The 26,577-nt window shown below is 39.1% G+C and overlaps 1 protein-coding gene across 2 annotated transcripts; it reads right to left on the bottom strand.

The window, feature by feature from the left end:
• Positions 1 to 182: 182 nt before the first annotated feature.
• cyfip2 (cytoplasmic FMR1 interacting protein 2) lies at positions 183 to 26,204 on the bottom strand. 2 transcript variants are annotated; one of them, XM_086084604.1, is made up of 30 exons: positions 26,018 to 26,203; positions 19,136 to 19,285; positions 18,963 to 19,052; positions 17,347 to 17,424; positions 16,478 to 16,579; positions 16,117 to 16,298; positions 15,931 to 16,027; positions 15,629 to 15,757; positions 15,021 to 15,125; positions 14,853 to 14,941; positions 14,521 to 14,758; positions 14,134 to 14,286; positions 13,896 to 14,035; positions 12,993 to 13,140; positions 12,000 to 12,153; positions 11,456 to 11,612; positions 11,287 to 11,383; positions 11,138 to 11,214; positions 9,329 to 9,437; positions 9,117 to 9,236; positions 8,831 to 9,030; positions 8,670 to 8,757; positions 8,397 to 8,540; positions 7,749 to 7,839; positions 5,482 to 5,612; positions 4,111 to 4,183; positions 3,925 to 4,019; positions 3,605 to 3,843; positions 2,041 to 2,188; positions 183 to 1,926 (listed from the first exon to the last, which is right to left on the bottom strand). In XM_086084604.1, exons 2-30 carry the CDS (start codon positions 19,250 to 19,252, stop codon positions 1,759 to 1,761), a joined length of 3,759 nt encoding a protein of 1,252 aa, XP_085940730.1. In that variant the 5' UTR covers positions 19,253 to 19,285; positions 26,018 to 26,203; the 3' UTR covers positions 183 to 1,758. The 2 variants fall into 2 exon arrangements, with proteins under 2 accessions (XP_085940730.1, XP_085940731.1); XM_086084605.1 differs by lacking the exons at positions 183 to 1,926; positions 2,041 to 2,188; positions 3,605 to 3,843; positions 3,925 to 4,019; positions 4,111 to 4,183 and adding an exon at positions 4,199 to 5,231 and having other exon boundaries at positions 26,018 to 26,204.
• Positions 26,205 to 26,577: the final 373 nt, after the last annotated feature.

The raw sequence follows: 26,577 nt of genomic DNA, 5'->3' as shown, positions 1-26,577 counted from the left end.
TTCCGGGTGTGTGACCAATGAATGTTGCGTATATGTTAACGTCATGTAAATTATAATTTCAGTAATGGCGACCGCAAACTATAGATTTCAATTTGTCCAATAAATATGTTTTTTTTTAATCAGATATACAATGCCCAGGTCAAATTAAAATAAAATTAAATAAAGTAGCATGAAACTTCACATCAGTTAAACATGTTTTATTTCATGGAAATACAACATAATTTCTAATCCTATGCAGGACCGTTGTTGTACAGTTTATAATCTTTTCTCCATTTTCAATACTTCAAAACATGGTCACTTGTACAATTACATAAACAAAGCCTCATGTCACAAATGGAGCCATCGATGACAATAAATTACACTTCCATGCTAAGGTTTCGCAATGATACATTTGTGCCTTGCCTTTGTTTTTACTAGATTAACCTGTAAATGAACAATAGATCAAAGTTGAATAAATATAATAAAAAGATAGTTACAAAATAACATTTCTCAATTAAAAAATTTGCAGAAAAAGATCACAGGTTGGGTGTTACTGCTGACTATAAGTCATTTGTTATCCTTGTGAAAAAAATAGGGGCGTAATTTAGCATATCTTGATAGCACTGCTAAAGCTAAAGCAAAAGTCCAACAATAATTAATACTGACTATATTCAAGAAATGCTCAATTAATTATATTCAAATTTGTGTATCATGTTTTTCTTCCACACATCTATTGGACCAGCATCACCCGCACACACGCCAAACAGGTTAATCTAGTACAGCAATGTCATCATACACCCAGAGGTATTTACTCACCTTGTTGTTTAAAATTCTGGTAAAAGTAAAACATGTTCACCAATCAATTGTGTTATCTTCTAAATAAGGAATATCATTACTGTATTCATGAACAGTATATAAAATCTTTCGAACAGGCAAAATAAAGAAAAAATAAACAAGGTTTCCAGTCAGTAGCAGACAAGTATACCAAGGATGTGTAAATAAAAATATTCATAGTAAAACAAGAACAATTACGACACCCAACACTTCACTTAGTTTGACTGTGAAATTTACATTGAAACTTGCGCTGAATAAAAATGTATCCAGATAATCAGATGGGTTTGGAAGAGGTGAGATCAAAACATTTTTTTAAATGAAAGCAACCAGGTAACATTATTCCTTTGAAAGTTAGTCGATGGAATAAACAAAAATCATTGAATAAATCATTTAATATATAAAGATAGACAGAAGGTCTATCATAGGCACACCAGATTATTACACAAATGAGAAAAAAGGACATTCTAGTAAGCAGATGTGAGGCGATAGCATCTGTAGGACGGCCTGTTTTTTTCTGAGAATTTTTTTTTCAACCTGAATAATTAGCATCAATTTAATTAGTAAGGAATTGTGTTTACTTCATGCTGGGGCTCACATTTTGTCATATGCTTATTTTATGTAATTCAATCTGGTGTGCAGGTGTGAAAGAATAAAAAAGGGCATGCATGAGTCTGACTGCAAGTCATGTGTATATTAAAATAAATAAAATAAGATGTAACGATATACTTCCACCTCTGGTCTCGCTGACTCCACTATTGCAGAGCATTCTTAGAAATTTCAGGGAGGGTAACTGTTCGAGATGATTCATCTTTAAATTTCTTTAGCCAGTGAGAGGAAGAGTTAAAGTAACTAACAACCGTAAGAGACCAGAAATTGGCAAGAATTAGCATCACACCCATGAGGATTGTGAGTGTTTCAATGTGTGCTGTACGCGTGTATCTGTTTTCAACACGTTGTGGCCAGGGATTGGTGTATAGGAGGCTGGAAACAGCGAACATGCTCCACAGTGGAACTGTCTGTCTCCACGGCCTTCATATACTTGTTTAGAATAGCAAAGATTTCATTGTTAAGGATCTGGTACTTCCTGATGCGGTCTGCCATCTTCTTTAGTGGCTGTGAAAAAGACATTAGTGAACATGTGAATTGCAGTTATTCAACAACAGGATAACATCCAATGCTGAAAGCATGTTTGGTACTTCATTTCTGCTACAGTTACAGTATACCCACCACATTTTTGATGATCTCATCCTTGCCATCTTGTCTTTGGACTTTAAGCAGGTGGTAGCAGAAGTCAAAGAGATCAAAACGGCGCTGCTGTCCCAACAGAACAATAACAGCACAGCCGGCCCAGTTCAGACCATCCCCAAAGCACTGCCTAAAGGTCAAAGCACACAAATCAATGATTATGCTTTATTGCAACTGTGTGTATTGGGAGTAAAGTACTGTATTACAAAAGCAACAACATTATAATTGCTATAGGTAAGTTAGGGCAGTAATGTAAGGCACTACTGCTACAATCTCACAAATAGTACTTGTTACAAGTATTTTTACCTCGTGGTAATCAGACAACCAGTGCTAGAGTTTTGTCTCCAGACACGTCAGCTGTTTGGATCTATACAAAGTGTCCCGCTGGAATTTTTAAGTCATCATGATTTAATTAACTCGGCACATATTAGTCCTCTTGTTGCCACATAGGTTTCTGTTTAAATCCTACTTTTGGACACATCCGACTGCACCATCATTGGCTGGCTAGTCACTATTGATGCATCATTGGATAAAACATGTCAGTTTACCTTTACATCATTATTGGTCATAATGCCACTCAAATGTCAATGTACAGCACCTAATTTCAGGCGATTAAATGTTAGATTACTTTGTCTTTACTTCGGCACAGATGTTAAATCAGTACAATTAAGATCATTCAATGAAAATAAGTTTTTTGGAACCATGGTCAAAGTAAAGATTTATAGCATTTTTTTAAGGAACCAAATTATTTAGGGATGTTTGATACAACTTTTTCAGACCGATACCAGTATGAGTCCTCAACTCTTGAGTCGTCATCGTTACCGAAACCAAGTACCGATACCACAAGTAAGTACCTTTGATGCATAACATTTCCAAAAAGAAACAATTACATCTAATTTTAAATAAAGAGTTATATTTCCCAAATATAGCATTTTCCTTAAAATTGCATGAAATCTAGTGGCATTTTTTTTTATTCTTCTCATTTCTGATTTCTTGTTCCGGATCGTAAAATGGCTAAAAGAGAGGGGCCAATACTGATACCTTGAATTAAGGCCGGGTATTGCCTCGATACCGAATTATTCATTTAGTTTGTTGTTAGAGAAACCAATTGCTAATGTTTGCGAAAAAGTATAACTGTGTCAGTGAGCCAATTTATTTATTTTTGTTTATTATCATTTGGAACAACTTTTTTTGGCATTTGCTAGATGCCACTTGTGTATTAAAAAGTTATTTTTTTAAAAGTAATTAAAAATAATCATAATGTAAATAGTGTCTCCATTACAACTGCCAAACAAAGTAATTTCAAACAATAGTAACTACAAATATGGATTACATTTTGGTCGTAAGTACCTCTCCTCTGCATGTGCCCTGCTTGCATGAAGCTTCATTGAAATCGGTTTTGTAGTTTTTGCACAGTTCTGTTAGCTAACACATGAATAGTGAACTGTGAGCCATGACTCACTTAAACCTGAGATGCCTAGCATGTGCTCTGTATTTACTTGTGTCTGTTTTACATATCAACAAACATAAATCTGGTGTCACTCACTCTGCTGTGAACTCATGAGTGCCCACCGGAATGCAATACACAAACTGCATTGCACTCCAAAGGCGGTGGAACTCCATGCACTCATCGACATGCATGACACCATTGGTGGGAGGAGGCCCGCGCCACACCCCGTCTTGCAAGAAGCTGCGGATGCGCGTCAGGATGACCTCAAACATGGAAAGGCCGCAGCACAGGCGCTCTTTTGTCAGCAAATCTCCCTCACGTGCAATTGCAATTTGCTACCAGAAAGACAAAACAATTAAATAAGACATTAAACTCCACATATATACAATGTTCATACTTTATGGGCGCCAAAATACCTGAGGGGTTCCCAGCCTCTCAATTAGAGGCACAAGGTGGAGAGGGGCATATTTTGCTTCCAGCCTTTTCATCCTCACTTCAAGACGTTCTCCCTCTACACATCACATAAACAATATTTTTCAATGTCATTAAAAAATAAAAACTCACCCTCCCATTGAATTTGAATGATTTCAAACCAAATATACCTTTGATGTATACTCTCGGCAGAATGTTTTGGAAGGGGGCAGCATGAAGAAGGTCACATACTTCCTCCTGTGACTAATATTAAAAAATTATACAAGATAAAATAATTTTAATGCACTTTGATGCTTAAAAAAAAATCCAGAGCATGCAGGTAAGCCATGAAGTGAGTCTGTACAAGGTGTGTCAATGAAATGTCTACATCTAAGAAATCTAATATCTGTGATGTGTATTTTTTTGGCAGTAAGACTATAAGAACATTTGTAAAGGACCCTTCAGCGAGTGTCAGAATCACTGTCGAGTAGGCAGTGAAAATGAAAGAATATGGAACTAAGAAGGCCTGGCACACAAGCTGGGTTCTCGTTTATCCCAAAAGGTATTTGATGGGGTTAAGGTCAGGGATCTCAGGTTCTTCCATCACAAAGGGCGTTATGGACCGTTGTATTGTGCACAGTAAGACAGGAACAAAAACGGTCTTCCTAAAACTGCTTCTAAAAAGTTGGAATAATAGAACTGATTTTCAGTAAACGTAAGGGTTGTGATGAAATGTATACATGTTTTATGATCAACTGTTATTGTTCTTTGAAGAATGTGATGGCATTTGTTAAAAGCACACAAGCTAAAACGAAGCAGAATGTGAAATCATTTCCTAGTCTGTGCATTCATGACAGGAAGAGCCAAACAATAATGAAAGCAGGACGCAAGCATGTATGTTGAAATTAATACATGCACAGATGTCCTATATTTAAAAAAGTTAGTATTTGAAGGAAAGCGGAGACGTGTTATGCAAACAAGAAACATGCACAGAATCAGAATAAATGTATGGAAGCACCAGACAGCAATAGCAAACGTCCACAAATGTGGTACAGATTCCTCTATGCACATTAGGATTCTTACACTGCACCTTGTTATTGTTTTATTTATTGTCTTTCTTTAGATCTGTTATATATTAATGCCACATGTTTTTCTAGGCCTGATGAGATATAAAACTGTGTCATGCAAACACAGCAATAGAAAGAAAAACGAAACACAGCAAGCCCAACCAAAATGAGAGAAACAGAAAGAAAGAAAGAAATCATCTCAATGTTATTTAGATAGCAATGAACAAAACCCATATCCTTACCACCTGCGGTTGATGCCAGCGTGTAATGAAAAATAGAATGAGAGTTTCAAGATTAAATTTACTGTAGCACTCAGACTGGGGCCTGAAAGCCTCTAACTGTGATAGCTGATTTAGAGAAAACCAACATCTTAAATCGGGCAGAAAACTTCAGGCTCCCAGACTACAGAACTACACAACACATTCGCAGCCCAGGCTGGTGGATCTTATTATACCAGCTCTAACTGTCATGTCAGCAGCAGAGTAGTGGTCTTACCAGAGCTTGCTCGATGAGCAGGCAGAAGAGGATGGCGTTCCCCACCTCCCTTAAACTCTGGAAGACATCTGTCTTGAGCTCAGCGTATTCAATAATATCCTTGAGCTGGTGGTGGAAGAACTCCAAGATACCTGCAATAAAAGGAGCATGGGAATATTGCTGTATTTTCTATATATGATAGATCATACAAAAAAAAAATAATCACCCACACTGTAAAGCAAAAGATTTGTTTGGTATGGTGAACTACACCATATTACTAATACTCTCAGACTACTGGGATGAACGAAAGTGATGTCAGAGGGTTGGTTGACCCACATTGTCCCCAAGCACCAGGCCCTTGTAGCAGGGGATGAGAGGATAAGTGATCGTGGTAAGATTTCAAGATTGAAGTCCGGTCAGAACTTGTGCTACAGAACATCGGGAATCTAAGGATTACTAAACCCTTCTCATAGGGATATCCCATCTGCCAAATGTCTAATCTGAAGTTGCATGTCTAGTCAGTTTGGAAGAAGGACATCCCGAATAGGATGGAAAGTGGCACACCTATTATGTTTTAAATGCCTAACACCTATAACTTCTAGTGCTAACATTGTTTCATCTGCAAAACATGCTTTTGTAGGATTCAGCTTCCTACATCAGTAAATGTTTATTGTCAAGGATGTTTTAGACTACGGTTGGGTCAGGGAACGGGGCCATAACACAAATTGCCAAAATTCACGTATAATTGACAGAGATGGGCACTTCCATTTCTTCATAGGCCCGCCGTTGACAGATACCCACCTTTTTGGAGAAGTGCCTCCTTTTTTGACAAATGCTTTCTATTGCAGGACTCGAAAAAATACATAGACGGAGTGCAGACTGAAGCAGGTTTTTGTCCGTCGAACCGGGTCAGTACAGACGGTCCTTCTCATTCTGTGCATTTTTTCGAGGCTTCACGTCATAAAGCACTTGCCGAAAAAGCGGACACATCGCCAACAAGGTGGGCAGCCGTCAACAACGATTTAACAATCCGTAGTTGCGCCCCTTCGTTTTGTCAGGGTATTTTTGCTTTATCGTGACAACGCTGAGAAATATCTTTTTTTTGTCTTTTAATAAAGTGAGTACAAGTGGACAATCAGCCCATTTTGGCTCCCAACTTAGCTATCCAGTAGCACCCGTCCATGGCTGTATTCGGGCCAAACCTTCACGCGTTACAACGGAAAGATGGAGGTGCCCACGTCTGATAATATATTCCCCAAAAAATTGGGATTGGAATGGGCATTGGGGGGAACACTTTTTTTAAACCCCCAATTGGAAAAAAAAAATGCTGATAAGACTCCAAAATGCATTTTCCACAAATAAGCCCCCACAATTAAAAAAAAAAAATATATATATATATATATATATATACAAAATACCAGAACGATCAGGGTAGTTTTAAAGTGCCCACTTCACAGAATTATAATATCCCTGCCGAGCTTTACAACACCCACATGGAGGTCTGCTTGCAGTTCCTCATAGTGCGTTCCAACCTCCCGCATGACTCCAGCAAATCAGTTTCAAGTCCGTCATGTCATGTGCTGTCCCTCTCTCTCACTTTGATTAACAGTGACTCAAGTCAACTGTGTTATACACACACAACGGCGCAAAAATTAGTTGTTTTTTTTACCTGCACCAAGCTGCATGAAACTGCAAAAATATCCAAAATCCAGTCTGCCTCAATGCAGATTAGACCGCACCTCACTCTAGACTTGCACTGGGTACGTAAATGGAGCCCCTAGTGGCATTTTACAGGTAATCCTGGAATTAAGGTAACAGTTAATTAAAAAAAATATAATAATATATATATATATATATATATATATTTATTTGAATTTTCTTTAATTCTTTTTTAAATTTTATTTCATCTGCTTGATTTGTTGCTTAAATGTGCATGTCATTGACAATTGGTCAAATTCTACTCAGAACCCACATTCCTATGTCACAAATTCCATTTCCATTTAAGTCTGCTATTAAGCACTCCCTCTTTGCCATCACTGGCAAAAAACGCACTTCTGAACTTCATCCTTTAACTTCTCAAATAAGACATGATATGCGGAAGCCTAATTATCCTAGTTCAAAGTCTTCATAGTCTATGTTTGACTTTTGGTGCATAATTTTTTGGTTGTACAACTTTGGAGGTTCCACTGTATCATTTGATACAAGTCTTCCATACAAAAAATACAATTAAGATTTTTTTTTCTTCTTTTTCTTCTTAAAGAGAGCAGACAGAGAGAACAAACGCTCACCTGGGGAGCCATATTCATGGCGGGGTAAGCGGCAAATTTTGGGCATGACTTCGATGAGTGTTTTTACATACTGCAAAACGGTGCCCTGCAACTGAAAGGACAGAAAGATGAACAACAAAGTCATGTTGAGAATCCATAAAAAAAAAGGTGTTCCATGTTGTGGAATAGCTTGCCGGAGAATCTCAGGGCTGCAGAGAATGTTCATGTTTTCAAAGAGCAGGTTCAAGACATACGTTTTGAATGTAGCTTTTACCTAGGATCTATTTTAAGTACTTATTTTATTTATCTTAGCTTTTATTTTATGTTAAATTAAATCTTGGGTATAGTTTTTAAATTTTTGGGTCTATTATTTAGGTGTTGACCATTGAGCTTATTATATTATTATTCCTCTCTTCTTTTTATTATTTTAGTATTTTTTTATTTATAGTTATAGCTCTGTCTTATCTTCTTAAAAATGATTATAGTCTTCCAGAGTTTTCTCAGAGGGAGCCCTCTGGGTCAGGAGCTGGGGTTGGGCCTGCGGCCGCGGCTTTTTTTTTAAACTATGTAAAGCACTTTGAGTTGCAATTTTTGTATGAAAAGTGCTATACAAATAAAGATTGGTTGATTGATGTTCAGGAAGGTTAAGCAGAAAACGATGATGAATACCAAGCTCTTGACAATCTTTAGCAGCTCCTCCATCACAACAGCAATGCCTTGGTAACCAAGAAGACGACAAATGGTCTTGAAGTGAGGCGGGCCAACAAAATTCCTGTAGGAGCTATAGATGTGAGAGTAGGCAATGTTCAGAGGCTAGAAGAATAAGAGGAGACAAAGAAAGAATCAATGTCAGTCATCAAATTACATACAGTCCATTTCAACCTAAGTAGCTAAACAATCTTTTTGAAATTTAAATGAAATATGTGCATGAGAAGAGCACACCTTGGACCCATACAGGTAGTAAGGCTGTACGTTGGCTGGCTTGTCTCTCTGAGGCTCCTGGGTGAAGGGAATGGCTGTGCGTACAAATCTGAAAATAAAACATTTAAAACAGTTAAACAAGCCACCGTTGAAAAAAGGTGTCCCTGCAATCACGGACATACCGGTTCGTGGATCCATTGTAGCAATAATTAGGGAGGAAATCGAAATTGAGCTCCCAAAAGACATGAAGCGTAATTCGGCCATAGGGAGCTGACACGTTGTGATTGGCTTCACGGAACATGGCATCAAAGCTGTCCAAGGTCATGTGCTTGGACAGAAGCCGGTGGGTGAGTCTGTTGATCTCCAGAAGCCACTCCAACTCCTGACCAAGAGTGATACAAAGTGTTGCATTCACAATCTGAATTGAAAGCTGCACTATTTCATTGGGCCACCGTTTGCGATCTTTACCACAATAGATGTCAGATCCTCGCTTTCAAAGCGGCTGATGGCATGGTCCAGAGATTTATACATGGCAGCAGAGATCCTTTGGGTGATGAGACGATTCAGGTCAATGGAGCGACCCAGAAGCTGTCGCACACAGAGTGAATCGAGCATATAAATTAAAAAACTGCACTGAACTGCAGACTTATTATGTACAGTACTAGAGTTGTTTTCAGTACCTGCACATGTCTCTGTTTAAGCAACGTCTCATAGCGGTTTGAAGGTGGGTATGGTATAATCACCCCATAGTTTTTGCACTCTGCACGGAAGCGCTTATCAAGCAGGACACTGTGGAACAAATGTTTCCGTGGGTGCATGATATTGTGTCAAACACATCAAACTTAACTCTTTGACTGCCATAAACGTTATAAAACGTTTAGCATAAACCTAGGGAAGGGCGCCGAGGACGTTAAAAGACGTCCCCTATGTTTTTTTGTTTTTTTTTTGGAAACGGGTGCAGGAAAGCCTTGGGCAGCTGTGCTGAAAGTATCAGGCAGATCTGATTAGTAAAAGACTCGTTTTGGCCCCTAGAGGGCAGCGATGACTCTCTTTGCACAAGGTTGGATGGGCCGCCCACCGTGGGCGTCAGTAGAAGACGTGAGGCGGAGCTAGAGTGTTGAGGAGACAATGGCCTGGTCAAGCCACAATGGCTTGACCAAGCAACCGGTTGCAAGCAGCTCACGCTTGAGCATTTTTTTCAAAGACGGAAAGCATCAATCAATACTAAAAAGCGCATTGATGTCGACGATGATGATGACTCCGAGCTTGACGCCAAAGTTGGAAGCCTTGACGCGACTATTATGATCACGTAGTAAGCCTCACCGGCTAAGCGCGGCTAGCACGGCTAGCGCTGCTAAGGCCGGAAAACGCGCACAATAGCCGGCCGGGTACTTCTACACAATCGGACATTCGATCGGGCGATGGAGAGTTGGCATCGACCAATGCAGATTGATGATGATGATGATGATGACTCCGAGCTTGACGCCAAAGTTGGAAGCCTTGACGCGACTGTTTATGATCACGTAGTAAGCCTCACCGGCTAAGCGCGGCTACCGCTGCTAACGCCGGAGCTTTCACATGCGGACATTTTGTCGGACAATGAAGAGTACCCCGAGTCCAATGCATATTCATCGGAGGAGCGGGTACAGTCTGATCACGGAGAAGACACTGTTTCTGGACTACGATGCCACCATGAATGGAGTGGATAAAATGGATCAAAACATCTCTTACAACCCGGTGTAGCAACTGAAGGACACGAGGAAGCGAGACGTAACGAAACCGTAGCATGATCCTGATATTAGACTTGATGGCAACACACACTGCAGTATATACTTGCTATTCCCCGGAAAAAACGGCCTGCAAGAAAGTGGAGCACGCGAAGAGGCAATCTGTTGTGCAAATGCTGTTGCGTCTCCTTGCACGCAGGAGAGTGTTACAAAAAGAAAAACTGTCGTTGAAACATCCACATATTTGTAAATAGCACCACATTTGTAAATAGTTTGCCAAATTGTTGTCAAATTGTTACACTGTTGAATGTAAATAAACGTATTTTGCTATCAAAAAACACTTTTTCATTCTTGGTGGTAGTGTTTTATAGAAGTAAAGCACTATTTAGGTGTTTGTGGCATCATTCATGGACAAAAAGAAGTGTAAAATTCACTAGAATGCATGAAATAATATCGTTTCACTAAAAGCTTGATTTCTCCGTATTTTGGTCCAAAACAGGCGAAATTGGGTCAAACTAACCATTTTCTATTGTTGATTACTAAAGAACGGAATAAGGTAGAAACAAACTTTTTTTTTCTGATGAAAGATGAAAGTCCAATCTTTCATTTGGTAGTACGTGTCTTTCCATAGTCCAAACAGAACATTTTCTGTGGACCTTGAAAGATCAGTCAAAATGCTTAAATCGGCTGGCACTGACGGCATCCCTTTTCTGAAAACGTCTGGCAGTCAAAGAGTTAATGAGACCAATTCACATTTCCTACCTTCCAGCCATTGCTTTATAGTAGGCAAATATCTGATCAGCCAACTTGTAGACAAACTGATCAAAGCAAAGGTTTACCTGTAAAGGAGCAAAAACTTTTATTTCAAGAAAATGACACAAAATCATTTTAATTTAAGTTAATTTTATTACCTCAGCCTCAATTTCATCATAAAGGAACTGCTTCTTGAACTTAGTGAGAGCATAATAGCCGCTGTCGTTGTACAAATCAAGTGGATATAGCACATACCTAGGCAAACAAGGAAAACACTAAATACAAACTATGTTGTTCAATCTGACTTGTTAAGGAAATGGGACTCACTCCATCATTGATGGCTCCTTGGTCTCCAGGATGTGGTCGGTGAGAATCCACGGCATGGACATCTCAATAGGGAACTGTATTCTGCGACCCATGGTCAACTCAAGGAAGAACTCTCTAAACCAGAGCTGGGACAGGTCACAACACTGCTGCAGGGCCTCTGAATAAAGGGAGGTTGATCAAATAAATACAGATTCATACAATAGAGTCAATTTTTATAGTTCTCATATTGTTTAAAAGTATTAGCTTTGGAGACAAAAGTTTTGAAACACAAAGACATTACACCAAAAGGAACATGAAATTAAAGAAAAATGTTGTGTTAGAACAACTTCCACTCTTCTAGGAAGACTTTGTGCAACAATTTTGCAACCTGTCTGTGGGAATTGCTTTCAATCCCAGGTCGAGCTCATCCTTAAGTTGTTCATTGGGGTTAAAGAAGGAGGCCATATCAGCCACTGATTGACTAATCAATGGATCAAGAACAAGGACCCCATCTGCCTTAAGTCGATGAGGTAATTCACCGTCTGTGTAGGGAGGTTCTCCTCACCGCTGAAATTAAGCAGGTGTGTGAAGAAGAAGGATTGTTTGTGGAAATCTTCTATGGCCACAACAATGGGTCCATCCAGACTGCTGCGCAGGGTCTTTTTAGAGCCACTCTTGTCTGCAATCAATGACTCCAACATAGTGCGCACCATGTACAGCTGCAGGGAACACAAAGAAGGACCATGAAGAATGGAACTACACACTAGACAGTTTAATGAGACTGAATACAAGAGCAACTCTATAGTAATCCTATACTATAGACAATACAACTGTAAGAGTTCAGCTTTCTACTCATATGCCGATAACCGATAAGTAAGCCGATAATTGTTTGCAAAATTAACTTGAATACAAATACATTGCAACATTGTGTAAAGTACCATGAAGCTGAATTGTATTGATATCTCTACTTCAAAAACTAACTCAAAGTAACTCATTTTGAGTTTGCCAAAACAAAACAGTTATGTTTTAAAAATGCAACAAAAAACTGCAAACATTTTGGGCAGACACAGTAAAGAAAGCCCACACTGGCGACTGCTATGTCGCCATGATGCATCGTCTGTGAACACGAGGTCGCGCATATTATGACGTCACAAATATGCGACACTACTATAGGAGAGGGGAGGGGTTGTGGAGTTTGACACAACTTAAGCCACAACCACAACAGACCAATGTGGCATGTCTAATATTATCGGCGGATTTCTTTATCATCTGGTTTATCTGTATGACGTCAAACTGGTTGGTAATTGCCGATAATTATCAGCTGATTTCTTTATTTTCTGGTTTATCTGTTTGACGTCAAATTGGCCAATAACTGCCGATAATAATCGGCCACCGATATTATCGTGCATCCCTAGTACTGATGCAACTAAAGAAGTGGCTGGTAAGTTGCAATCAAATAGACTTTGAGAGGAATTACGGTACAAAACATTTTCACTCATTGCACATTTGTGTTATCATGACCGTCCCCTTTGATAACAATAACTTCAGTGAAACTTACTTGTGTGCTAGAAGGCCCCACAGCTCTCCGGGGCACCTTGATATCAAAACCACCTTTGGGGTCCTTCTCCCCCCTCAGACACGGATCATTTGGAGGTTCCCTCGCCCCCTCCCAGTCACAAACGGTTTTTCGAATGGCTTGGAGAACACTGCAGAAAAAGAAAATGCGATGACAGAGCCACATACACAACACAACATTTACATATGTGGGTTTTACTTTTGATCAAATTATCTGTACAGTGTTAATTTTGACAAGACATTTTAATTTAGTTTTAGATATAGCCTTTTGACTAAAATTAATTAAAGTTTTAGTCATAATTTAGTCATCTGATTGTATTAGTTTTAATCCAATTTTAGTCAACGAAAATAAAGAGCAATTTTAGTAGGAAAACATCGACTAAATTTAGTCGATGTTCTCCTTCAGCATACATTTCAGCTTTTATCCAGAAAATTATAACACAAATATTTGTAACTAATTTAACACGCAAGACACATTTAATACAATGGTGTCTTTATTAATTGTTTCAATGAAACATGTTGAACTGACAATAATATGCCGTTCTTATAACTTCGTTTTCACCTAAATAATAAAAAAAGGCATAATTGCTTGAGATTAATTCTTACAGCTGCACAATGAATGTAAACATGCTTGAACATTAAATAAACAGTTTCTGAGTGGTTCTTTTTTCTCCCACCCGCGAATCATTCCTTCTGATTAGAATTTTCGTCACTGTGGTTTTTTCATTTTCGTTTTAGTCATTGACGAAATTGTCAGTCAATTTTAGTTATCGTCTCTCTATTTTAGTTTTCGTTTGATTTTCATCTGAAAAATATTTTTGGTGGCGAAAAATATGACAAAAAACTTTCATCAACGAAATTATCACTGGATCTGTACTGTATGTACCTAATGAGGACGTTCTTCTTTTTGCGTACAGCCTGGCGCAAAGGCTCCCTGAGGGTCATCTGGGCAAAGTCCTGCAGTGCTGCGTAGATGGTATTCCTGATAGCCTGATTAAACACGGACTCCATTCGGCCCATCAGTACCTGATAGGCACAACGACATCGGAATGATTACTGAATGCTGAGCATCGCGCTGGTTTTAGGAAGAACAATTTTAAAAGATAACAAAATGGCTTTTGTACTTGAAGCCCTTTAATCATGGCAATCACTTCCACCAGAGCAAACTTCTCCTCGCTGGTGTAATTATAACGTGTGGCTCGTTCATATTCCTCTGCTGTGCCCGGACAATCCTTATTACAAAATTTATCCGTGGGATGGACCAGCTTCCATGAGTACTGAAAGAGCCAGAAAGGTTTGATTAATTTGATGGTGCCTTTAAGAATACGCACACATACTGTACACTCACCAGTGATTTTCAACACACAATCTAATGAACTATAATAGAGGTTTTTAAAAATATGCCTTTACAAAAATAATGATGCTCAATTTAAATGGGTTTGTTTTCATTAATATTCTTATAATTATGAACGTAGTTTTCGGTAGTGTAGAATGTAACAAGCACTACTCACAACTTCCATGACATGTGTACTCCACTTGGACAACAACTGCAGACCCCTCAGTGAAAGGTCAAAAAGCTCTCTGTATTCCTCATCTGATTTTTGGCTGTCCAGGCCCGAGCCCGTCACCACTTCACTGTTGCTATAGCGCGCGAGCTCAGAGATGAAGCGGATGTGGTCCTCTCTGATCTGCACCATCTGCTCACACAGGTTGTACTGTGGTGAAATGCTGCTCTGGGTGCACGTCCACCTGTGTGCACAGGGGAGACAAAGGTGGGTTCAAATAGATCAAGAAGGATGAGAAGCTGTTAATCTCAAAGTGTGTATATTAATGAGTTTCTTACTTGGACTTGTTTTCCTCGTAGTGAGCACTTGTCTCGATGTAGCGGGACAACTCTATCTGCATGTCTCCGAATAGTGGCACTACTTGAAGCTTAAAAGCACAAGAAAGAAAATGTCCTCTGATTTGTTTAAGTATGGACAAAGATATATTGAAAAGGTCAAAGCCTTACTTTGAAGAACTTGTCAATCTTGCTGAGGTTTATCCTTTTTTTGGCATCTAGTTTGTAGATATTGCTCACATTCCCATCCATCAGGTACAGACCAAACCCCATCACCTAACACATGGACAAACATGTTTTAATATGGGGGGGAAAAACACTAACTCATTACAACCCAAAAACTACGTTTAATACTTTGTCCTTCACTCCCAAAAACTTATTTATACATTTTGCAATGGTAGTTATTACAAAAAACGGCCAGCAGAGCATAAGAGATCCAGCCAGGACCATGTTGCAACAAGCTCTTTTTCCCGGTGTTTTCAACAGGTTTGTGAATAATGATGAAACGTAGCTATATTCTAATGCTAATAATTGCTGCAAAACGGAAACAGAAAAAAAGTACTTTTTTTCCTGATGAAAGTAGAGACTCTAATCTTTCTTTCGGTAGGGTCCATGTTTTTATAGCAATAGAACAAAATATTCTGTGGCCCTTGCAAAATCTGTCAAAATCCAGTAAAACAGCCGGGAGTGAAGGGGTTTGCTTCAGTGAAAATGGCTGGGAGTGAATGAGTTAATGACTACAGTGTAAGAGCCAGTAAGAAAGCATTAAATGTGTGTACCTTGAGAAGCATGTGTTTCTCGCTTGGAGTCAAATACATCTTGTTCTCATAATAATCTACACAGATGTTGACAATATCTGCCAAAAGTTCCTCATAACCTGGAATCACTTCCAGCTGTTGGTGCAGGCACTACAAACACACAACAACAGGCGAAAGAGATCGTATTCAAATATAATATTATATATGACACCAGCAAGACCAACAAGAAAACATTAAATCATTTTGGTATTTGCATTTTTTTTTTTTGCAGGTAAATTACACACTTTGGAGGAGATAATCAATGGAGGTAACAATAAACAAACCTGAGTGATCCTGTTGTGGTTGGCTAAGAACATAGAAAGATTCTGAGACTCCTGGATGGACTGAGGATCAGCCATCTTCCTCAGAAACTGAGCTGCCCTAAATACGAAAAGATCCCAACACATGAACCAATTTCCCTTTAGGAAAAGCAAATGCAGTAACGAGAAAGGTTGCATTTATGCAAGTACCTTTTGTAAGCAGAATGATCATTTTTTACGCTACACTTCATGTTTTTCAGTTCGTCCAGTACAGCAAACATGTTGATAAATTTGCCCAGAGTGAGCAGATAGGCCTCAGAAACAAAATCTTTCCTTCGCTCAGCGTGGCAGAGACGCTTCACTTCGCTACAGAAACGCTCTATAGCTTTTCGCTATAAAAAACAAAACAAAAACATAACACATCATTATTTGTTCTTATGAAAAGCAATAAATATATTTTTAGATGGATATGTGGTTAAGAAAATAGGTGGATGAATGTACAAACAGTACGTCCTTTAGCCATTCATGCCCTCCCTTATACCTGCTCAATTATCACTTTAAAATGTCTTACTTGGAAGTACATAAACTTCATGAGCTTGGTGACTTCAGGCTCCAACACCTCCACTGTTTTCTCGTAGATCTCAACTCTGTTGGGTTGCTCATTGCATTTCACCTAACAAACACAGGAGGGCACCGTCACATATCTTGCCTTTCTGGCGCTTGTACTGGAAATTCATTGAAGGCAATTCAAATTGAGGGTCAATTTAGGATAAATCACACCAATAAATTATAGAATGATAATTACAGTGGTTCAATATACTATAAATACACTTTCTATATTATATTTCTTTGTGTTTTCTTTTTTTTTTTTCTTGATGTTTGTGAAGTTTGCTTCCCCACCCATCGAAAAAGGAACTTGTGGTTTGAACGTGACTATATGAGGACTGTGAGCTGCCAAAGTTTAGAACAACTTTTGAACAGTATAGCTTTTGCTATCAGGGACTTGAACTGTTGAATGATTTCCCCACTGAACTTTAATTGGAGACAAATACAAATGTCTTCAGCAAAAAACTCAAACAATGGTTGAAGTTGGGCCAAATTTGCTCTCATTGAGTGAGAGAGATTTGTTAGCACTTAGCACTATCACCCAAACAGGAAACGTATTTCTGTAATATTATCGTTTATTGTTGTAGTTTAATGTGTGGTTTCAATGACTCATTTTAGTATGGCTCTTACATCTGCCTAAGGGACTGCCGATGAAAATTAGCTTAACTTTGTTAACTTGGGCAATTTACATTGTAAAATGTTGATTAATGTGCATTGTCTCTTTTCAAATAAATACAATTCAATTCAATATAACAGCTACTACACTTGATTTTAAAATACTGTGAATTAATAGTAAAGTCTGAGTCTACCAATTAACATTTATTTGTGTGTTACCTGCGGGATAGCGCGAGAGCAGCTTCTCCAAGTGTAAAGCATCACAGCATACTCATGTCCTTCCTCCAGCATTTCATTCTGCACAAAGTGAAAAGGTAACGATGCCCTGTCAATATGTGTTCGTAAAGGGGAAAAAATGCCAGTCAATAAAAAACCCGCTATGATAATACGAATGAAATAAAAATGTAAACTTTAATATTGATAATAAGTTACCATTACAGTATCACCAGTACCAGACACACTATTTAAAGGGACAGTGAAGTGAAAAATCAACTTTTTGGAGCTTTTAGCCCAGTTATAATGCTTTTTCTTCACCAAAAACTTAATTGACGTGGTGTTTTTCTGCATTCATCCCTCTATGAGAAATTCTAAGTCATTCTGCTCTCCAAGCACCAGCCCCTCCCAACCTGAGAAAATGAGTGGCTGCTCACTCTATGACATCATTAGGTGCGGACCCAGCCCCGCAACGCTTATGCGGACTAAACACCTACGTTCTCGGAGACCACAGAATAGCGATAAAAGTAGCCTTTATCAGTAAACATTCTGTCCAAATGAATTCAAAGCAATCAATTATCCCTCACATTTGCAATGCCAATGTGCATGACAATTGTCCGTTGTAATTCCCAGAAAGGTTGTGCGCTGTTGAACCTAACTGAACGAACGGTGGAGTAGTTAGCATGTAAGCAGAAGGTCCCCGGTTCGTGTCCCACTCAGGGTTTTATTTTTATTTTTTCCTCCCTCTCCTCCCCTACTACGATTTCTTGCGGCAAGGAGACGCTTTGTTTTAAATGTTTATTAAAGAATTGAACATCCATCCAATTTCCACATTTAAAGAAGACGCAAAGGCTGACCGGTCTTGCGTGGGCTCTCGTGCTTGAACGCGGCGCTCCAGAGTTTTGCGGGCGGTGGTGCGCGCAGCAGCTGGCTCGGACAAGAGGGGTGTGGCAACCACACGGGGAGGGGTGTGATTTTACTGAACCGGGCGTTAGAAAAATAGCCAGCAAAATATCTAATATTTAAATGTAAAAAATTACATCGCCATGGTGTGAAAGGTAAGATTGAATCATTATATGCCTATAGTTAATTGCGGAAGGGCTTAAAATACCATGATATAATACCTGTAAAAAAACTGATGGAACATATCAGACGAAACAACAGCAATTTTTCAAACTAGATGAACATTTGAGCAATTGTTTTGTTTGCAGTTTGTCAGTTGCACAAACCATTTTGATAATTTATTGTTTCATATTTTACTGTGTGCAGGCATTTGTTAAAGCTGCAATGTCTTCAAAGCATAGTACATTCATTCCTCTCAGACGAGTAACCTTTTCCGTAATGAATGTGCACTTGATTAATATTTCAACAGGGAAACATTTCCTCCATTCAGAAATAGGTGAGACACATTTCTAAACCCCTCTAGCTTTAGCATCCTCAAATAGACTAGCTTCAGCCTCAGTGGGAGTTCCCGTTGAAATTGAGTTGAATACACAGCTTCTCCTATTTGTAAGTCGAGTCACACTAGTCACAGCATCATTTATGGAGGAAGAGGTTGAGAGGAACTTTGTCTGGCTGAAGCATGTGACCATGTGTGTTTGAAAATAGAACGCAGGCCTCACCATGCTGGAGTGGACTGTAGCTTGCTCAATATAACGAGCGATGCCAGTCACAAAGGCATTCCTATCTTCAAAGTTGGTATCAAAATTGGCCTGGAGAAGAAGGGAGAGATCAGTGAGCAGAGTAAGATATATGGACACGAGCTGGACAGGTGACAGCGAGGCTGGGTTAGTACCTGGTACATAATGGAGGAGGGAGGAGGTTCAATGCATGGCTGCTGGTCTGGGAGGGGCAGCTCCTCCAGCAGGTCCACATTGGACAGGGCATCTTCAAGGGTCACGTGGGTCGTCATGGTTACAAAGCCTCACTCACACCACATCCAAGTCTGAAAGATGGAAGGAGAACATGAAATTAATAGCCAATTAAAAACCCGCAGATGAATGATGGCACTTGAGAGACTTAAAGACATTATGCATTTTGTCTGCCGTGTCTGTGACATACTTATGTCAAAATATCTCAGGCAACAACCAGCCAATGCAGAATACGGCTTTTGTTACCATGACAACCAGAGCTGGAGCTAAGGCCTGGAACGAGGCAAACCACTTCTACTAACAGAAGCAGAGTCCAGAGTGTGGAAAGAGCGCTCGTGAAGACTATGAACACATTTTCACTCATTGAGGCAGTACTTGTGCATTAGTTTGTATAAATAAGCATTAGTGCGTGACTCTGTGCACGTACCGCAAGCAGCAGACCCATCGACAAACACATATACCCCTCAACTACCTCATTACCATCTATATCCATGACCAAAAGACTATTATGGAAGCAAACCAAAGCTGCACCGTCGGACTATGAGCACATCTTAAACTCACTGATCAGCGATTGTGATCGACCCTGAAAATCCTGATCGTGTAGTCTTACATTCACTTGAGCCATTCCATCTCTTCTTCATTTGCGCAAAGCAATATTCGGCTGCATTCACAGCCTGGAACAGCAAGTAAAAGGACTTCATCTATAAACGCAGTCCACCGAATGAAGCGTTAAAATTAAGCTACCGGTAAGTATAATAAAGTATAATACTTGGCCTAAGCAAACATCATTTCCTCATCTGAACCCCTTTGTCTAAGCCGTTGCCCCTGTAGCTGTACCCTCCCCCTTTTCAATAAAGACATTCACAGCAATAGTAAACTTTGTGTTTGTCGAAGAAAATCTATATGAATAAGTCCCAATAAGGAATATGGAAAACAGTGTGACATGGGACCATCAAAAACTGAGTATTTGCATTATATGTTGTTTGTTGATGTTTATGTTATGCGTGTATTTGCATCATACATGAAGCAATATATACGGTACGTACAGTAATTTACAGTCTTGATCAGGGGTGTCAAACTCATATTAGCTCAGAGGCCACTTAGAGGAAAATATATTACCAAGTGGGCCTGATTAGTAAAATAATGGTATATAACTTAAAAACAATTGCCGGAAATTATACACAGATTTTTGTGGTCCAACCATAAATTACGGAGCTCCACTGCAATAATATTGTTCCAAAAAATAACACAAATGCAAATGGAAGGAAATGAAGTTATAAGGACGTTAATCCTTGTCTTACGTATTTGTGTTACCAGTAATTGAATTTGTGTCGTATTTAACACGTTTATGTCGGTCTATGATTTGTTATTTTTATTTTAAACAAAACTGTAACTTTAAGTTGTGTGTAAGATAATGACATAAAGGACGATTCCGTGTACAAGTTGCATTGCTCATCTGAGGACTGCGTGTGAAATTACGAATTTATATGTTTTACAAATTTATTTTTAATTTAAAAAATCGTCTTGCGGGCCAGATTAAACTCCTTTGCGGGCCTGATCCGGCTCGCGGGCCGTATGTTTGACACAACTGGTCTTGATTGTTGCTAGGAATGTAGTGATTCTCTCCGCTTAAGAAAGTTCAGCCCTTGTCCTCTTTTTCTCTTTTTCTCATGACAATCACCAGCATGTATAAGCTTTTAATGCTCATCATGGGTCTCTGGGAAATGTGTGTTTACATATGACCGCGCAGACAAAGTTGACAGGGCCAATAATCGGCTTAATACGCATAGCCAGAAGCGAGAAGATGAGTGTGGAAAAAAGAAATGAGCCACAATAAACTATTATGTGTGACTCTTCCCTGACTCTTGAATTCCCACTTGTGCATTGGTATTACAAATACATTATACAGTATTGAGCTGCTATTCATTCATCATTTTCATTTACACAAATTATAGGCCATTTATATTTGTATTCGTTTGTGTTAGTTCAGTTTGCTCTGTGCTCAGCGTTGCCTATGCAGCCATATATTAATATTTTTTTAACTGCACCAACTTTGTGTGGGGCATTCCAGGGAACCACATATTACAGGGGGTGGGAAAAATCGGTTTGTGTTTGATTTTCGTTGTGTTTGTTCTCTTTCTTTTTTTTAATGTGAAGCACCTTGTGTTGCTTTGAAAGTATGAAAGGTGCAATAGAAATAAACATTTGATTGATTGATTGGTACTCAGAATCAAGTTCAACCTTTCAGAGATGGAGTACTTCCAATATACAATTATATACAGTAACAGTACATATATAAAACGCAATAAAATTAAATAAATAAAACAGTAATTGCAACTATAAGTGTTTAAGGATCCACAAAAAACTATAGTCTTATAGAAAGTACAACTTGCTAGAAGGGACTAGTCTTGAACAGCGCAGCTGAGCGCCAATCCTATTCACATTTGAGAAAGGCCTTGAAAGCCGGAGTTGGCTGAACAAACTTTCCCACCATATACTAGACTGTGCAACAATTTGTGTGCGCGTGAGTGTGTATGTGTGCATAGCATTTACATAGCAAAGGGCCCCTGCTTCACATTAGAGTTTTTAAGAGCTTGGCCTATTATATATTATTATATGTTTGCTAAAGATTAAAACAGTACACATCAATAGCATTGTAGGCAACTTTATTTGATCAAAATTATCCAGTTATCTTTGTTTTGTGTTTTATTGAGGATTTACTTTTATTGTTATTTTACAGTTGAACATTTTGCAACAAACCCTGCAGCTCCATCACTGTTATTGTTGGAAAAAACTAAATATTTTAGGAGCCAGAGATTATCATTATTTTAGTTTTATTCAACTTTCAATTTACATATGATGTGTGACTGTATATTTGTCAATTGGGAAGGAAACTGCCTTTTAATTTGCTGTCTATAGTTGTTTATTCTCCATTTTAACAAATGCGGTCCCAGTGAGACTTTTAAGAAAATTATACTGTGGAATTTATTTAGGCGTTTAATGACTAAATTTAATGATAGCTTAGCCTTAGCATTTCTTATCCTCTGAAATACTACTTGTCCTCTTTCATGTTAACAGTTGTCAGGACTCAGAAGTGTTGCTTATTCGCCACCACGTAGACGATGGTCCGTGACTTTGAGGAATGGCTGCAGTTTAGCCGTCACGCTAGCTGTCCAGCTGCAAAGTGGCACTGCAGAGCTAGCTTTGTGCACTAGGGAGGATGCAATGACGTCAACAAATATTACCGCGATTGGTTGGTTGTTCAAGTCCAAATCTTATTTCAGCCAACTTGCAGACTCACTTGCAAACTCCAAGTTAATCTACTGCACGTTGTCCTGCCTTCTCAGGAACATTTCACACTTCCCTGTAACAGCGGAATACATGGATACGGCCCAACCACAACACTTGGCATCTCCGCAAATGCGACAAAAGCTCACCGTAACTTCTGCTAACATGCCAGGCTAAACATAGCTCCACCATAACATATAAGAATATTAGTCTCTGGATGGAACAATTCATCATACTTCCTTGACACAAATAGCTGACAATAGCTTCCAATGAAAAACAAACAAACAAGTGAATGCATGAATGGCAAACAACAAACAGGTGCAGGCACTACCGTATACTAAAGGTGTTGGAAAAAATTCATTCTGCAATATATCAGGATATTACAGCACGCAAATCTCGAATCGATTCAATATGCGGTCGAATCGATTTTTAAACATTTTTTAAATGTAAATATTCAACAAAATGTCTTAGTGTTAGGATTCACACATTAAGCATGGAAGAATGTTATATTAATGGAACATTAAGCCTTAATATTTTATTTCAGTGCTGTTCAAACAAGAAACAGACTGCAACCTGTTTGTTTAATGCAGTGGCTTAGTTATAAGCCTGAATTTTCAGATAAATACATTTTCATACAAATCTTACAGTGTACATGTACAAGTTTGTCTAATTTGTATTTTCTAAATGTGAGTAAAAAAAAAATCGCAATAATCAATTTATAGATTAGTATCGTGATTAATCGGTATTGAATCGAATCGTGACCTATGAACCGTGATACGAATCGAATCGCCAGGTACTCAGCAATTCACACCCCTACCGTATACGGTACATTGAATAAAAAATGACAGGGCGAATACGCCGTTGTTCACTCTATTACAATTTAGGGCAGCTCTCCTCATAACAGCATCAGCCAGTAAACCTGTATGGGGAAGTATGTGAACCTGTGATGAAAACAAAACAGCAACACCCAGAGAAACAACTTCAACCATGCACGACAGTGTGAATCCAAACAAAGTAATATTACTAGAAAGGAAGATTGTTTTATATCATTGCATAGAACTGTGGCCATTGTCTGTTATCAGGCACTCGTCAAGAGGAGACACTCACTGACTGAAAGTGTGTCAAGTCCAGGGTCGCACTACTCAGTGGAATCCCCTGCCCCGGGGGTTGCCTTTGTTACACAGATTCATCCTCACCAAACAAAACCAATCCAGAGCATTTCCATACACATGTTCCAGCAGTGTCTGTGAAGTTTACAGAATCGGACGTTGGCTAGTATCACCTGACCACATCAATGACGTTTTTTATTTTAGGTCAGTAACAATGGACACCACACGTTTGTGGAACAACAAGCCTAGTTCACATGACCAAGCTTCACAAGTAGAGAAGGGACATGAGGGGGGAAATCACATTCATTAGAGTATGTAAGGCAGTAAATACTATCAGACAACAATAAGCGTAAAACCAAGAATTTGTGTGTTTTGCCTATTTTTGTTTTTTACCTGCAGCTCTTTTCTGCTTCCAATTATCTGGTTAGTTACGTTTGAAAAAAGTGTATGCTTCTTCAAAGGAGAACAGACTTAAAACTCGTATTTCATTCATTTTAAAAAATTAAACCATTTTTGTCACACATTACCCTTCAGTTGTACTCCTCATTCTGGTGTGTGCGTGTGTGTGTGTGTGTCTTGGAACAGTGTAAGACAGACATATAGAGATATACTGCACTGCAGGCTCAGCTCCTCTCTACAATTCTCAGTACAAACCTAATAGTCATTCTTCGCAGAGGATAAAGAAAATATGTCTGCCAGTATTGTAATATGGTCAGTTTTCATGTGTTAATGTACCATTTGTGTTCAGAAACACTACACTCTTTGCTTTAGTTAGACAACCTTCAGCTGAGATTGGCAATAAACAGCTTGATGCCTGTTTTTTGAAAAATACTAATTATATCCGCCAAACTGACACTTGTTGTGAAGCGAGTTGAGTCACCTGCAACTGTACAGCGCTCACATCTCAAGTTTGTACTCACAAGTCAAAGCAAAAATAAATTAAAAATGGTCGATGGATGGCTCGTATTTTGAAAAACAGTGCAATATACATCCAGTTGCATTATGGTGATTGTTACAAGAGAGGTCCTAAATATTAGAAATGCATGCACATGTGATGTAAGGTAACTCTGCGTTTGCAACTGCCACAATTTAGCATCTTAATAGCTAGCAGTTTCATTCTGATCAATAATTTCCTGTGATGGAATTTAATATGCAGGACAACATTTGTTTCGTGTGATTTTTGTAACACAATCAATGTGTGGATTTGCTCTAGATTGAAAGTGTTGGAACACCTATGGCATGCCAAGTTTGATCTAGATCTTGTGATATATGATATACAGTAGACATGCTATTTGAAGCATGGTTAACTGGACAGTGTCTGGTTCATCATTAGATGAATCTCAGTCAAGTTTATTCTGACCATTTTCTATGGTGATATTTAGAAATTAAAACAGTAGAAACAGAGCATATAATGCGGTGTTGTCCTAACCCACTGCAAACCACTACAACGGCAATCAACATTATGTATCTGCCTGTATGAATTAAAACAAAGATTGATATTTGTTCATATAAACAGAAAATTTGAAACCACTCGTTCACTGGGTGTCATTAGATTATGCCAATGTAGCCGATTAAGTGTCCAGGGAGTGGAAAAATAATAATCATACAGTAGCCTATAGTAGCTATTGAGTGATGCTTTTGAGGAAAATTGTCGGTCTAAGGGTTTGTGAAGCATGCAGTGAACTACAAATCATGACATCACGGCTTTGGGTGAGGGGCTGGATTACACATTGACAAAACGGCGAGCCTGCGAACGTGCAGAAGTCACGGGAGATGTACAGGGTGCACGCCTGCATGGCGATAGCGTGAGTTGATTGCAAATTGTTAAATTTGGACGTGAAGCAGAAGTAGGCGAATGCACTGAATGTCATTTGAGCATCATTCACAGGCCCGCAGGCGTGTCATCATGAGAGCAGTGCAGCTCTCAAATGTTGACACCTCGCTCACTCTCGAATCCACGCTCAACCTACTTACACAAAATGGGGAATCACATATCAACCGGCTTCTTTTTAAATATCACACGGGCGGTTTATCCTCCATTTGAAAAGGAGGGGGGAAATCGTCTGGCCTCCATCATTCATCGGTGCACTTGCTACACTCTCCTTCACCCCACCCATCTCATCAGCTACGATGCCGCTCGCTCCAAGCTAACGGGAAACCCGTGTGTGGGGAAAGAGAACCGTCTCACTCGTCTCACTTGTCTCTCAGCAACGCCCAACGACCTTTTCTGTACTATGTGTAAGCACTAATAAATACCGAGAATCATGCACTGTGTAAGCAGCAAGTGAAGCGAAAAAGAGAGCTCTCGCTCTCTCTCTCAAGCCATCATCACCGCACAGCTCACATCACATCACCAGCGAGACCACGTTCATCGTCGAGCCTCCATCCATCGCCAAGTCAGCCACATACCTGCAAATCGCATGTCCGTCCGACGATACGAGAGGACGGGCGGACAGTGGCGCGGTCTGCGACGCCGTTACGACCTCTTCTCCGCCTTTAGCACGTCTTGAGAGTCGACTGATGCTCTAGTTTTGCCCCAGTGCCTACCCAGCTCTAATCCACCCCACACAAAGAGCAGAAAATGGCTGCAAGTGCAGTTTCTTAAAGGGACAGTCACACCGCTGTCGACATGATCAGGATGGTAATGATGAGTCAAACGTGATTGGCTTTTCTCGGTGATTCGTGGCCCCACCAGCCATCTCCTATGCCGCTTATTTTCACCATTAGCCGATGTTTTAATACACTTGTGTTAAATATGTACAGTATTTTGATAATCAAATGTTCTATATTGTAATTGGCGCTTTGAAGTAGAAATTAAACGGCAAGTGTGTTTGACATACAGTGAATCTCATGAATTGACTCTGGACTTGAGCAAAAAATTGTAGAAGAAAGATAGTAGTTTGATAATAATAATAATTATTATTATTATTATAAAAAAAACACTTCTAGTAAAAGTATTGTTTCAACGT

This window comes from Leptonotus elevatus, chromosome 9 (assembly GCF_054856555.1).
Source record: "Leptonotus elevatus isolate MCC_2025b chromosome 9, RoL_Lele_1.0, whole genome shotgun sequence".
NCBI classification, from domain to species: domain Eukaryota; kingdom Metazoa; phylum Chordata; class Actinopteri; order Syngnathiformes; family Syngnathidae; genus Leptonotus; species Leptonotus elevatus.
Note: the sequence above shows the minus strand (reverse complement) of the source record. Positions and strands in the feature narration are given on the sequence as shown.